We start from the raw sequence: 15331 nt of genomic DNA, 5'->3' as shown, positions 1-15331 counted from the left end.
GAAAAAATCCATCTTTCTTTATTCGTTCATGGGATGTGGGCATTGCTGGCTAGGCCAGCATCCTTTCATGCCTTTGAGAAGGTGGTGATGAGCCACTGCAGTCCATGTGTTCTTGGAACACTCACTGATGTCAGGGATGGAGTTCCAAGACCTTGACCCAGCAACCATGAAGGAATGGTGATGTAATTCCAAGTTAAGATGGTGTTTGACTCGGAGGGGAACTCGCAGCTGGTGGTGTTCCCATACATCGTCTGCCCTTCTCCTTCCAGGTGGTAGAAGTCGCAGGTTTGTATGATGCTGTTGAAGAAGTCTTGTTCAGTTGCTGCACTGCTGCCTCTGTGGGTGTTACAGATTGGCCGAGGTGTAGGCATCACTGCTCGAGAGGTCATATGCCGTCCAGGTGATATTGGGCATCTGCAGTGCCCACTACTTGGGTTGCATTTGAATTCCAGGTGTCACAAGATATGCTTTTGCTGTCAGCAGAGGTATTTGGAAGCCAGTGTTGCATTTAGTGCCCACATCAGAAACTGGACCATTGGCCAAAATGGATGGTGTGCAAGTTCTTTTCAAGAGCTATTGTTACAACAGTTATGGGCTCCCCATGTGTGAGATGCCTTATCTGCATACATGCTACAATATACAATCCTATCAGCATGTATTGGGCTTGAATTTTGACATTGTGTTACTCTCAGCATTGTAGGCTTGGTTTGATTATGGACAAGTTGGCATCACAGGCCCCATACTCACATTGGATTTCCTATAAATAAACTAGCTTATGAAAGACTTACTACTGTGTTTGCTTACAATATGCTGAGGCCCATGGTTATAATTGTGAGGCCTTCAGCTATATGATTGTGATTGAATCCAGCTCATTAATTTTTATTTTCTCCCAGATAGGGGTTGGGCAGCCCCTTAAGTATAAGTTGGTTTGTGATGTTGGTGTCCAAGGCTCTTTAGGTGGAAATATGTCATGACTGATGGCAGTTTTGAAATAGGATGAGCTAATGAGAACCTATTTTTCCCAAGAGCCCTTTTTGGGCAGCACGGTAGCACTGTGGCTTCACAGCGCCAGGGTTCCAAGTTTGATTCCCAGTTGGGTCACTGTCTGTGTGGAGTCTGCACGTTCTCCCTGTGTCTGCATGGGTTTCCTCCGGGTGCTCCGGTTTCCTCCCACAGGTTAGGTGGATTGGCCATGGTAATTTGCCCTTAGTGACTAAAAAGGTTAGGTGGGGTTATTGGGTTACGTGGATAGGGTGGAAGTGAGGGCTTAAGTGGGTCGGTGCAGACTCGATGGGCCGAATGGCCTCCTTCTGCACTGTATGTGTTCTACGTTTAATCTGGTGATGATCCCCTTCCACACAGCGTCAGACTCGGCTGCATGGCCGTGTCTCGCAGCTGCTCTGCCATTCGCATCTTCATCCTTTTCAGAATCTTCTGGATCGATTGGATTTCCTCCTCCTCCCCGTCATCTTCCTCCTGTACTGGCCTCCCAGAACAGGCGGCGGAATATGGCGACTAAGAGCTTTTCACAGTAACTTCTTTGAAGCCTACTTGTGACAATGAAATGAAATGAAAATCGCTTATTGTCACGAGTAGACTTCAATTAAGTTACTGTGAAAAGCCCCTAGTCGCCACATTCCGGCGCCTGTTCGGGGAGGCTGTTACGGGAATCGAACCGTGCTGCTGGCCTGCTTGGTCTGCTTTCAAAGCCAGCGAGTTAGCCCAGTGTGCTAAACAGCCCCTCTAGCATAGCGATTATTTATTATTACTCCCTCATCTTCCTCCACCTCCGAGATTGGAACTCTACCCATGGTATCATTGCCATCAATTTGTATGCCCCTATGTTTCACAATGTTCTGCACCACTATTTTCCTGATACGCTTGCTGGGGGCATATTGGAGAGTTCTACCTGAGCAAACAAGGCTCCTGAACCGCATCTTTGAAACGCCAAAGACCTGCTAAATGGTGCTGATGATGTAGTTGTGTTCTGCCTCTGCATGAGGGTTCCTAAAGGGGATCTTGAGGGTTAGTCCTTGTCCTTTTGAAGCCAACCAAAGATCTGTGTTGCTGCTGAAATATCTGAGGGAGTTGCAAATTCCTTAGTACGAAGGAATTGTGGCAGCTGCGGAATATCTTGCTCACACATGAAGGAGACTTTGTGGTGGTCACAAACCACCTAGATATTGAGTGGAAGATTGACAGAAGTATCCTTATGTTGAGTTGAGGCCCTAATGGCAACATGGCGGCAATCAATGACTCCCTGCACCTGAGGGAATCCTGCTCTTGGGCAAAGACTTTGGCTTTTGCATCTGAGATGCCAAATCTACAGGGAACAAACAGGGTATGAGTTACAGCCTCAAAGCAGATGTGTGCTGTTGGCTGAAGTGTATTCGTCCGGTCTGCTGATGAGCCCTAGAAAGATCCTGAGGCATAGAAATTCAGAATGATGGTGATCCTCAGAGCCACTGGCAGGGCAAGGAGGTCAATAGTTTGTGGCTTGAGTTACCACTGGATCACGTGACATATATGTCTGTCACCACCTCATGGTTTAGCCTTAGTTGCCTTCGACATGGTTGTCTCACCTTTCCTCTTCGCCCTTCCTGGTGCACATCATTATGCCTCTCCCCCCTGCTTCGGTCCTCCCACGGCTGCTCATGGTAACTGGCTTCAGTAGTCTCTGACTATGAGGGTGCCATGCCTATCTTCTATGTTCTTTCACATGAAGCTCTATGCCTCTTCTCTAGCATAGGTTTGTGCTTTCTTCCTGGCACCTGGCAGCACAAGTTAGTAGGGCCCAAATAATTGCCCTCTGGGAGAAGGTGATCCACGCTCTGACTTGCTTGGATTGACTTGAGATTGATGTTGTATCACCTCTGTGGCTGTGAATACATTTTGAAGCACAGTCAACAGCGAGACCATATTTCCTCTGGCAATCCACAGAAATATGCCAAGTTCAGACTTGCTCTTGCCAGTTCTACTTTGCACACTGTAGGTTCCACACTCCTACGCTGCCAAAGTTTGACTTAAATTGGCAGCTGCTGCTGTAAAATGCATGTGAACAAGACATGCACTGCCTCCATTCTCCCTCCCAAATATATCCTTCTATGTGGACACATTTACAGCGGGTACTAGAAGACCTGCTGTCTGCTCAATTGATTGGAGATGGCTGTTTATGTGAAGGTTGATCGAAGAGCATGGAAGGGGACAAAAAGCAGCAGGTCTCTGTAAAAGAACGCTGCCATTAACTCAAGTCCACGCAATTGCATTCAGTCATTCTAGAGTATATAGTTTACAGGGAATGAAAATGATTAGGCACATCTAAAATGTTCTCAATCAACATCTACATTTTAAAATTTAATTTGATATTTGAATACAGTGCATGTTCAATGGTTCCTATTCTGTTAATGACTCCATTAAATATGGTTTGGGTTTACCTCTTTTATAAATGTTTTCCTTTTTTTAATGGGATGTGGACATCCCTAGCAAAAGCCAGCATTTGTTGACCAATCCCTAATTGTCCTTGGACTGAACATTTCAGAGGACAGTTAATAATCACCCAGAGTGCTCTGGGTCTGGAGTGACATGTATGTCAGACGGGGTAGGGACATTACTGAACCAGATAGGTCTTTACAATGATCGATAACAGTTTCATGGTCCATGGTCACCATTACTGAGACTAGCTTGACATTACAGATTTTTTATAACTTAAATTCACCTTCAATTCACCTGATGTGGTGGGATTTGAACCCACGTCCTCTCTCTGTGTCTCTATATATATATATATATATATATATATCTTTATACTTTGACATAAATGGGTCATAGAAGTAAATTACAAAATTGAAACTCTGGGTATTTTAACTTCCAGGCCTATATTTTAATCCAATTTGGTCAACTTCCCACCTGTTTTGGATGAAAAGCCATACAAAGCTTCGCAAACCAGTGACTGTTCTCCAACACCAGGTGAGAGGCAGGATCGTCCTGGTGATGGGGCGTGGGTGGAGCGTATTTGAGGCTCCTGAGTTCCTTGGAAGGCTTCAAGGAGCTCCTTTGCCCAATGCCCTCAACTGGCAGGAAAGCCACTGTGTGATCCTTCCATGCATATGTAATGAAGGATGCACTGGAGTTTCACACCTGTCCTGTTACAGTTCAACAGAGCAGCTCACCTCACAACCCCTCTGTGTGCAATCACTGGTTTGTGTCAAGTTAGTGATCTTCACTGAGGTAGTGGAGAGAGTTCTGTAATTGAAAAGGAATTCGGGAGATTCATCTTGGGTTCCAGTTGCAATTACTATCCTGCTAAAAGGTTCAAGCTTGTGAATTGGGTGTGGACGGGATTAGGTTTTGTCATTATTCCTGTTGGATAATACAATATTTCTTGCACATGTAGAATGTTGGCTTGTATGAAATATTAAGACATTTCCCATCCATTCACGGTTGGGGGAAAAACAAACTTCTAAAACATGAAGATTATGAGTTACTGTTGGTGTTCTGTACAATGCTTTAAGGAGGTTTTGTGAATTTATTGATGTTTTGATTTTAAAATGACAGTACAGAAGGAGCTACATAAGTTGATAACCGATATCTAGTCAGGGAGAGGAGGGAGGAGGAAGGGTGGAATGCTAAGTAATAGCTGGATGGATCGGAAATCCAAGTGATTAATCTGATAGCAAAGCAAAGTTGTAAAACTAAAGTTGATTCAAAATCATCACCATTTCGAAACACAGAAATAAAACACTGAGAATGTCCCAAGAATAATCTGTGGAATTCACAATACAGTGTGAGAATATTTGCCAGAAGTAAACTTAATCAGGGAAAATGCTCCAGAGACTGGGTCATACCGAGCACAAAGGAAGATGATTGTGGTTGTTGGAAGCTGATCATCTCAGTTTCAGGTCATTGCTGCAGGAGTTCCTCAGGGCAGTGTCTTCAGCCAACCATCTTCACTGCATCATAAAGGTCAAAAGTGAGAATGTTCACTGTTGATTGCGCAGTGTTCAATATCATTCATAACTTGTCAAGTAATGGCATTATCCATACTCATATGCATCAAGACTTGGCTTGGGTTGAAGTAACATTCGCACACCAACAAGTGCCATGACTATCTTCAATAAGAGAAAATCCAATCACTTCCCCATTACATTCAAACATCAACTCTATTTCTCTCTCTATGGATGCTGACTAAACTGCTGATTATTTACAGCACTATTTTTATTTCCGATTTCGCGAACCTGCAATACTTTGCGATTGTATGCCAAGAGTTTTCTTGGAGATGCTCCCACTCTGCAGTAACTGCAGCAGAAGCTTTCAGTAAACAGAGTTTCTGACACACTTCTATAAGTTAGTGGCAGAGCAAGCGGCTTAAGGAAATTCCTGATCATGACGTTTGAGGGGAAAAACAATAAACTAAGTGCTAGAAAGCAGCAGCATGTATCATTAGTTTATTGTTCAAATAGGAGAAACTAATTAGAGGAACCATGGGCGGGATTCTCCAAAATGGAGGCAGAGTGTCCGCGCCGTCGTGTTTCACGATGGCACGGAACGGGGTGGGCACTACCAATGCTGGCCCTCACAGGGGGCCAGCACGGCGCTGGAGCGGTACACCACTCCAGCCTCGCCTCCCAGAGCCAACTGGGCGCCACGCCAACCCATGCATGCACAGTGGCGCCGCACCAACCTGCGCATGCGTAGGGGACTTCCTCAACGTGCCAGCCCCGAAGCAACATGGCGCGGAGGTTCAGGGGCCGACCGCATAACAAAATAGGGCCGGGGCTGGAGAGGCCGGCCCGCCAATCGGTGGGCCCCGAACACGGGCCGGAGCTCCCCCCCCGTCCCCCACAGGCCGCCCCCCCAACCCTGCACGCAGAGTTCCTGCCGGCTGCGAGCAGATGTCGACGGCGCCGGCAGGACTCGGCCATTGCCGTGCGGCCGCTCGGCCCATCAAGGCCGGAGAATCGGCGGCCCGGCTGCGGCCCACAACTGGCGCCACACCAAACGCGCTGGTGCAAATGGAGCCGATTCTCCGCTCCTCGGAGAATCGTGTGCCAACATCTGGGCGGCGTGGCGGGGTTGCGGCGATTCTCCGGCCCAGCGCGGGACTCTGAGAATCCTACCCCATGACTTAGGCAGCCCTCAACCATAATCCAACTGGGCAGGTGCATGCTTTTGTGTATGGGTTAAGAAACTGATGAGTCATTGTACAAGCAATGTCTTGATCTCGCAGCTTAACTACTCAGTTGAATGGTTATCGGGGTAATTTTAACTTTTTAATTGGTTACAGGAGTAAGTTAATATACACAATTTAGTATACACTGTTCATAATGTGTTGTCTCTCCATTGAGGAGACCAAATGCATATAGAGTGACCTCTTTTGGGGAAGACCTGTATCCGGTCCACAAACATGAACCTGAGCATCTAGTCTCCTGTTATTTTAACTCTTTTTTTTTTTCCCCCACTCACACTGATTTCTCTGTCATCGGCCTCAAACATTATACCAATGAATCGCAGCACAAGCTTGTGAAACAGCACCTCATCTTTAGATTAGGCACTCTACAACCTTCTGTACAAAGTGCTCAGTTTTGGATCAGAACCCTTGTCTCTATTTCTTCAACTAGCCATAGTTGACAATGATTGTGCCCGTGCTGTTTCCACCTCCTTGAGACCCGTCCATTGTGACTTTACTTGTCGCATTTTATTTTGCACCATCGAGCTCTTTGTAATTTACTCCATCCTGCCTTTCACCCTCCGTAAACCTTACCCTTTGTTTTTTCTCCGTGTTCCTGCCTCTGTACTTGCTTAAAACCTTGCTTCGGTTTCTAACATTTTTTCCAGTTCAAATTAAAGATCCTCAGCGGGATTCTCCCTTCCGGGGATTAAGTCCCTACGCCGGCGGGAAAACCGGCGCCAACAGGCCCCCAAGATGAGGAATTCTCACCTGAATTGGAGGCTATGTGCATGCCGGAGGGGTTGGCGCCGCTCCAGCCGGTGCCGAAGGGAGTTCGCGCCGAAGGGCCGCCGTGATCTCACGCATGCACAGACCTGCCGCCATATTTTGCCGCATGCGGGGGGGGGGGGGGGGGGTGTTCTCTTCGTGCCGGCCATGGTGGAGCTCTCCAGGGGCTGGTGCGGAAGGAAGAAGTTCCCCCACGGCACAGGCCCGCCCGCAAATCGGTGGGCCCCGATCGCAGGCCAGGCCACCGTGCCGACTTACCTGTCAGGTCCCGCCGTGTGGCACCACGCGTAACCCACGTCGGCGGGACTGTCCAAAAACGGATGGCCGCTTGGCCCATCGGGGCCCGGAAAGATGCTGGGGGGGGGGGCGCTGCCAACGGCCCCTGACCGGCATGGCGGGAATCCTGCCCCCGCCCGAAAAAACGGCGCCGGAGAATACGGCAACTGACAGGGTGGCGGGGTGGGATTTGTGCCCCCCCCCCCCCCCCCGGGGATTCTCCGCCCAGCGGGGGGGTCAGAGAATCCCGCCCCATAGACCTGAAACGTTAATTCTGTTCCCATCTCCACTGATGTTGCCTGATCTGAGTATTTCCAGTCTCTTCTGATTTTTATTTCTGATGGGCAACATGTGGCACAGTGATTAGCACTGCTGCCTCATAGCACCAGGGACCCTTGTTTGATTCCAGCCTTGGGTGACTGTATGGAGTTCACACGGTCTCCCCATGTCTACGTGGGTTTCCTCCGGATGCTCCAATTTCCTCCCACAGTCCAAAGATGTGCAGATTAGGTGGATTGGCCATGCTAAATTACGTTTTAGTGCCCAGGGATTTGCAGGTTAGGTTTCAGGGATAGGGTGGGATGGGCGGGGAAGTGGGCTTGTCTAGAGTACTCCTTCAGAGGGTCGGTGCTAACTCGATGGGCCAAATGGCTTCCTTCTACACTGTAGGGATTCTATGATTTCCAGCATTTGCTGTATTTTGCTTTTGAGTGAAGTTTATAAATCTGCCACCAGACATTTAGTCGCTGAAATTCATGAGCTAATGACAGTTGAAGTTATGATTTATTTTTATACCAGGCAATTGCTCATTGGCAGCATAAGGCACTTCTGATGTAGTTGGGTTTTCAGTTTTGATCGAGCTGCAACGAGTTCAAAAGGTAAATGTGAGCCCTTTATGTAGGTAGGGGCAACCATCGAATTCCATTTCGGGGTAAAACCAGTGTGGGATCACTTTCACACTAACAATTGCTTGAAAGGTCCACACAAGTAAATCCATTCAGAAGGACTCAACCAACTGGTCTATCTTCTTGAATCCTTTTGAATGGAATGCAATTGATCTGCATGGGCAGGCAGGTGTCGGTATCATTTTGAATGCATGTTTGGTGGCCTCTTGTCTCCAGGAACTCAGACTCCTACCCAGGTCACAAGTCAATATGGGAAATATTGGAAACGGGGTGACCCTACTTAACTGGTCTCATCTCTTTCACATTGTAATGTTAATGTAAGCCTATTGTGATACTAATAAAGATTATTATTATTATTCTCGAGTTGTTCTGGTAGAACACACAGGGATTCTGAATCCAGCATCTATTGCAAAAACAGATATCGAGACATCCAGATACACAATTTGTTCTGACAGGAAATGGGTAGCAATGATTAAACAGTTAAAGTGCCAGTTTTCGTGTAGTTTTCCTGGTATTTTTGCCTGCTCCCAAATTTTATTTGCGAATTTGCACATTGTTTAGTCTGGCTATCAGTCAATCACAGTGTTTAGATTGTAGCAGGGTGTGAAGGAGGATTTCTTGTTCTTTGTTCTTGTTCAAATCCAATTACTTCCATATTTGGATTGAAATTTTGTCTAAATACAAACCTTCAATTCCATATTGTGTATTATTTTAATGAAATATGATATTCTGCCCATAAAATGAAGCAAGCAGTGAAAAGCTCATTGGAAGTATTTGCATATAAACTGTATCACAGTTTTTGGCAGGCAAGTGAGATTTTGAGTATTTGTTTGGAAGAGTGCGCGTATACATTTGTGTGTATATATACGGGTGTATATGCGTATTGGGTTTAGGCATAAGGAAATTTGGATGTGATGCCACCCATAGTTAAAAAAGCAGCGCATTATTCCGAGCAGTGTTGCGCATTATAAATGTTCACTCCAATGAGAGCTGAGAGGGCTGACGGCCTGTGGATCCAAATGCCTTTGGGGTAAAAAGAATTAACCATTTTATTTTGTACTTGGGACGTGCCCATCTGTGGTAAGGCTGGCGTTTTTTGCTCATGACTAGAAGGTCTGAGAGGGGGAAAAAACTGCCACAGTCTGTGTGGCGGAAGTAGCTCCCATAGTGTTGCTGGGTACTTGAGGAGGGAGGGGCGAACCGTGGAGGGAGGAGGGACAGGAGAGGAGAACCAGCGGGATGGGGCGGGGGGCTGGGAAACGGGAACCGAAAGGAGGCCACGGGGTGCCAAAATGTGCATGACATCTCCAGGAGCGGGGAACGAGGAGGTTGGGGATGGAGGACGGGAGGAGCAGTGGAGGCGAGCGGGGGACGGCGGCGAGAGCCATCCGGGAGAGGCGGGCGACAGCGGCACGCGACCCGGCCAGGTGTCGCACACTGTGGTTATCTCCCCGGCACCCAAATGTATATTTGCTCCCCCTAGTCCCCGCCACCCCTGCTCCCCCTCCCCGCAAACAGGCGCGAACTTACGTGGTGTAAATAATTCGGCCAGATGCACAGAGCTGCCGCTGTCGAGCTGGTGCACAGTACCCCACCAGTTAGTCTATTTCATATTTTATTGTATTCTATGTTGGGGTGTGCCCTTCTCTTCTAAATATGTGTATATATATAGATATATGTTTCTTATTCTGTGTACATAACGGTAATTATACCTTGTTCAAAAACCCAATAAAAACATTTTTTTTTTAAATGGCTTTTAATGTAATGTTTAAAATATGTTTCTTCTGCCTTGTAGCTTCAGAAAGTGACCTGCAGAACAAGCGGTTGAAGCTGGATTATGAGGAAATCACTTTGTGTCTAAAAGAAGTGACTCTGGTTTGGGAGAAGATGCTCACTCTGCCTGCAAGAGCAACGGTTAAATTTGACATGGAGAATATTCATGCGGCCATGGGACAAGGTGAGTGGCCAGTATGTATTACTTAATATATTAATGATAATTAATTCCATTATTTAAACTAAGTAATGAGGTTCCTGTTGCAATTATTTAGTGGTACCAAATTCAAATACAATTTTGGAATCATTGGAATATAAACTCTTGAGGGTCTTCAGATTGAGGCACCCCCTTATCACCCGATGTAATAACCTGCATGTGACATTCCGGAGGTTCATCCAGCTGGGGGTGCTTGTTCCTGATTGGACTGGACTGGGAATTAACCGGCATTTCTATAATAGTTGGCCTCTGTCGTGGCTGACAGAAAGGAGTAAGGACCCGGTAATGTGTAAACGGGCCCACCTATGTGCTGATATGAAGCTGAATAAATGTCTCCCTGTGAACTCGCTGGACTCCCCTTGTCGTTACGATACCCGTGATGGAGAAAAGCTTTTTTCCTCTGTTTCCCACCCTACCTGCACACGCCAGCCTAGAAATTGAGGCTGAGTGGGAAAAGGCTCTTTTGGCCACTTAACGGCCTTAATAGGTGCAAGGGCAGGTTTCCTGCCCGAGGCCCTGCCCTCCCAACCGTGAAATTGCATCTGGGTTTGGGCAGGCGGGTTCCCGGAGTGAATCCCATCCATTCAAAATGACACTCCCCTCAGTCTTTCAGAAGAAAACAACCCCAACCTATCCAACCTTTCCTCATAGCTAAAATTCTCCAGTCAAGGCAATGCCCTGCTATAACTCCACTGTGCTCTCCAGTGCAATTACATCTTTCACATTGTGCAGTGACCAGAACTGCATGCAGTACTCCAGCCATGGCCTAACTAGTATTTTCAGCCATGGCCTAACTGGTATTTTATACAGTTTCAACTTCCCTGCTCTTGTATCCTGTGCCTTGTCTAATAAAAGCAAGTGTCCCATATGCCTTCTTGACCAGCTTATCTATCTGTTCAGCCAACCTTGGGGATCTGTGGACCTGAATACTTCTTTTCATTTCCACTTCTCAGTATCCTATCATTTCTTGTGCATTCGTTTACTTTGTTCAGTTCCCCAAGTGTACTACCCAGCACACCGTACTGCCTGAATCTCAGATGGGCACACACTACTGAATCAATGAGACCATTTTCCATTTCACATGCCAGCCATCTTGTAGAATTTGATTGAAATCATCAATGAGGGTCCAGTAAGATGGCGGCCATTTCAGTTTTAAAAATCACAAGAGCCCTGATTTCACATCCACCATGAAAAGGTGCAGCATAATTTGTGTGTTCTAATGTGTAAAAGTGATCAACTCTGTTTCGTCACATTCCTGATTTCCAATTAACTTGAGGTGTGTGTGTGGATCTTATCTGAAGACAGGCAAAGGTTTGATTATGACCCATCTGTGGCCAAATAGCTTGTCAACAGTCACTGGCTAAAGAGTTGCCACCAATGTACTGGAGGACTGCCAATGCCTATAGAATTGTACCAAACAGGAATTGGCATTCTCAGGAGAGCTGGGGAGACTGACAGGAATTACTACATATGTGTCTCTATGAAACTAGCACCATCTCAGCTGTGCACAAAGGTGGGGGGGTCTGCGCATGATCAGTTTTGTTATCTATCTGTGGTTTTAGGTTAATTGGGCGGGGAGTGTTGAAAGGCAGATATAAACATGGTCAAAGCTGCAGTGGAGCAATGTTGTTTTGCATTCTGTTCTAATTTAACATTGGAGCAATTATCCTTTGCTGTTTCTTATCAGTCATATTTTTAATAGAATGTGCCTTCTGCCACAACACACGTTCGTGACAGGTGCCCCATTTTGTGCTTTAATGAAACTGCTCAAACGTCTCGTAGAGAAAGCCAGTTTCATTCAAAACACCCACTGCATTGATTCCCTAATCAATGCCACGTTGCTATCTCACTGGCTAAGTCCACGTGCATTTGTTTACCCCTGGATATGATGCGATTCCTAATAGGCCTGTCTTAACTGATACCCACCAGGTTTCCAAAAGTTAAGAGCAGTCTTTTACTTTGCATTCTTACTCCATTGAACAATGTCATCAGTGAGACTGAAGACATTTGTAACCAAAAGAAAATGCGATTGATTCAGCCCCTCATTTCCTATCCTGATAGCACAAAAGTCATACTTTCATACTTAATTGGATGAAACTGGGAAAATATAAAATGCATATTTTTTTTAATTGTGCAGCTACTTATGTGTTAGCATGTCAGGCAAGCAATGTTCCTTTTGTCAAAGTTCAATTTTCTTCTGTTCACCCAGTCTTCTGCCATTGAAGGAGTGGCAGTGTTGTTCAGGGGAGAGAGCAAACGATCAGAGAACCGGGCTGGCAGCAGCCAGATTCTTTAGCGAAAACATCCTACCTTGTGGTGAGATGATCCTGTGGTAAAATGGGTGATTCAATCAGCAGAAGAAAAGCCGGGAATGTACAAAGCAGGTTTTGGAACTGACAAATATAAATGCCAGGCTTCCCTCAAAAGCGTGCGTGCATTTATAAAATGCTAACATTCACAAAGACAAATCAAGTTTCAACAGTTCCATAAAGTTCTAGCTGGGTGTGTATGATCTTAAGATTGTAAGAGACTTTCTTCGTAATTATAAGATCCCGAAGACGATTAATTATCTTGATGTATGATTCCACAAATGCTGGCAAACCTGCTATGTCTTACCCAAGTGGTCAGCCTTCAGCAAGTGTTGGGGAAACTAACTGGGGATATAGGAACAGCAGCAAAATTTCCCCAATCTGTACATGCATGCAATGCTCATACAGACTGCTGAATAAAGACCAACAGTGGTTTTTCTTCAGCTTAGGAACCTATTTTCATGTCTTCAATGCTGCCCTGTTTGAAAACTTAAAAAACACAAGGGAACAAGTCTTGGACACCCCTGGTCAGAATCACTTAGTTCCACTGAGTTTACCACTTGAGATTTTAAAAGTAAATAGTTCAGCTCATTACTGTGGAGCCTCAACCAATTGAGAATACTGCAAAACACAGTTGGTATTCATTTAAACAGCGAGCTGTGACTCCTTGTCAATGTATGTGCAAAGCAAATACGGGGCTGGTTTAGCACAGGGCTAAAGAACTGGCTTTTAAAGCAGACCAAGGCGGGCCAGCAGCACGGTTCAATTCCCGTACCAGCCTCCCTGAACAGATGCTGGAATGTGACGACTAGCGGCTTTTCAGTAACTTCATTTGAAGCCTACTTGTGACAATAAGCGATTTTCTGTTTTTTTTCGTTATAAATTCCATTGTTTAGCGCAACCAGGGCTGGATTTTACGGGACGCGATGGTCCCCAACCGTCCAGCTAGAAACTCACTGGCAAGTCCGCCCACCATCCATGTGAAGTTTGTACATTCTTCCCGTGTCTGCGTGAGTCCCATCCCCACAATCCAAAAAGATGTGCAGGGTAGGTTAACTGGCCACCCTAAATTGCCCCTTAATTGGGGAAAAAAAAGAACTGGGTGCTCTGAATTTAAAAAGTCTGCCCATCAGAGCCATGACTACCCCTCAGCAGTTTAACACTGGGAGCAGCATTAATTGACTTAAGGCGAGACATCAGCCCCTAAGATATCCCCCCCTTAGAGAGCTGGCCGGCAGCTCTGTAATTTCAGCAATGCCATGCGGGAGAGGTGGCCGCTGTTGGGACTGCAGGCAGTGCCAATGAAGAGGAGCCCCAACATGAGGTAAGTCTGGAGTATTGCTGAGGCAAGCTTGCAGGCCTTGGTGAGGGGGTGGGTTTGAAAGGCTGGAGTGACGGGAGGTAAAAGGGGGAAGGATGACCTTTTGGGGGGTGGGAGGAGGAGGGAACGGAATGGAGGAGTGCCTCTATTGGGCTGTAAAGTATGGCCCTTGCCCTACACCAGCCGCACAGTTAATTCTGCTCGGCCACCCTCACTGCTGTGGGTAAAATAGAGGCAGGTGGAGTCCCATGTGGCCATTAATTGGCCACTTTTGAGCCTAAAAAGGCCCACGGGTGGACGGGCTGTCCAATCCTGTAAAATTTGAGATGGGTCGGGGGTGTCCATGTAGGCAGCGGACAGACAATGCACCGGATTTTGAGACTCGTATCGCCCCACCCCCCAAACACACACACAAACACACTTGCACACTCACATTGCCTCCAAATCTGCCAGCAAAGGGAATGTAGAATCCAGCTCATGCACACGGGAGGTCAAATGATGACCATTGAACACGTCCCTCTTGCTCAACGTCAATGTTCCAAATTACAGGATAACTGTTGGTGTTGGGAATTTGAAGTGTATGTTTAAGGTGGAGGGGTGATTAGGGCGTGGCTGGTGGTGAAAGCAGGGATAGTCAGAACTTTGTGTTACCGGATCATGATGTTTAATTACATTGATTTTCTGCAGCAAAACAAAAGTTTTTGTTTGTTATTACACCCCGATCTCAACAACATTCTTCCGCAAATTCAGGGTGTGAACCCAGTACCAGCCTGCTAGAGTCAGTGTGGTTGCTACTTATCATCTACAATATCTTAAATATGTTATTGTCCTCTGTATGCAATGTGTGAAACAAGTTGGAAGTGTCTTAAAGGAGTTGCTAAGTGCTACATAGTTCTTATTTTGATGTGTACTTACATTTGGAACAACTACCATAGAGTAAACATCAGAGGGACACTTTTTCAATCTGATTGTGTTCACCTCTAGAAGGGTGCTTTTTATTTTTTTTTACTCTTGACTCGTAATAGAAGGGATGTCATTTGGGAGAATTCAAATAGAACAATTTTGGAAAAGGTGCGGGAATCTCAGCATCAGCGAGGCTAGTGCAGCAATTACTATAAATGGATTCAACAACGGCCAACAACATCATTTATGTAATAGCTTTACATAGTAAAGGGTGTCTATGTTACAAAACAAAATCCCACAAAGTCACATCAGAAGATATTTGGACAGATGGCCGAAGAGATGGGTTTTCAGGTGGAGCTCAAAGTAGCATGCTGATGCTCAGAGGTTTAGGGATACACTTTCAGGCCTTGTGGCCAAAGAGATGATGGCACTGCTGCCAGTGGTGGAGCAGTTTGGAGGTACTGGGGGAGATTAGAGGGATAGGCAGGGACAAGGCTATAGAGGGCTTTGAAAACATACGTTCCTGCAAGGAGAGGGAATTGTGGAACATGCTGAGAGGAGAGTTAAGTTCAGCTTTTTTAACAAAAAAGTAAATGGCCTTTTCCTTATTCCTAACCTGGATTTCCTTGGATTTTAATTGATCTACTATGAACATAGATATATACAGCACAGAAC

General features: G+C 46.1%; 1 protein-coding gene across 6 annotated transcripts in view; it reads left to right on the top strand.

Annotated features, from left to right (window-relative positions):
* The window catches only part of tbc1d1 (TBC1 (tre-2/USP6, BUB2, cdc16) domain family, member 1), a 352836-nt gene that overhangs the window by 276202 nt on the left and 61303 nt on the right, over positions 1-15331 (top strand). For all 6 annotated transcript variants that reach the window (XM_038791424.1, XM_038791423.1, XM_038791429.1 and 3 more), the window contains one exon: positions 9929-10090. In XM_038791424.1, coding sequence (XP_038647352.1) covers positions 9929-10090 — 162 coding nt within the window. The remainder of the gene's footprint in view (positions 1-9928; positions 10091-15331) is intronic.

This window comes from Scyliorhinus canicula, chromosome 3, assembly GCF_902713615.1.
Source record: "Scyliorhinus canicula chromosome 3, sScyCan1.1, whole genome shotgun sequence".
Lineage (NCBI taxonomy): Eukaryota > Metazoa > Chordata > Chondrichthyes > Carcharhiniformes > Scyliorhinidae > Scyliorhinus > Scyliorhinus canicula.
The sequence above is the reverse complement of the archived record's forward strand: the minus strand, read 5'-3'. Positions and strand labels throughout refer to the sequence as shown.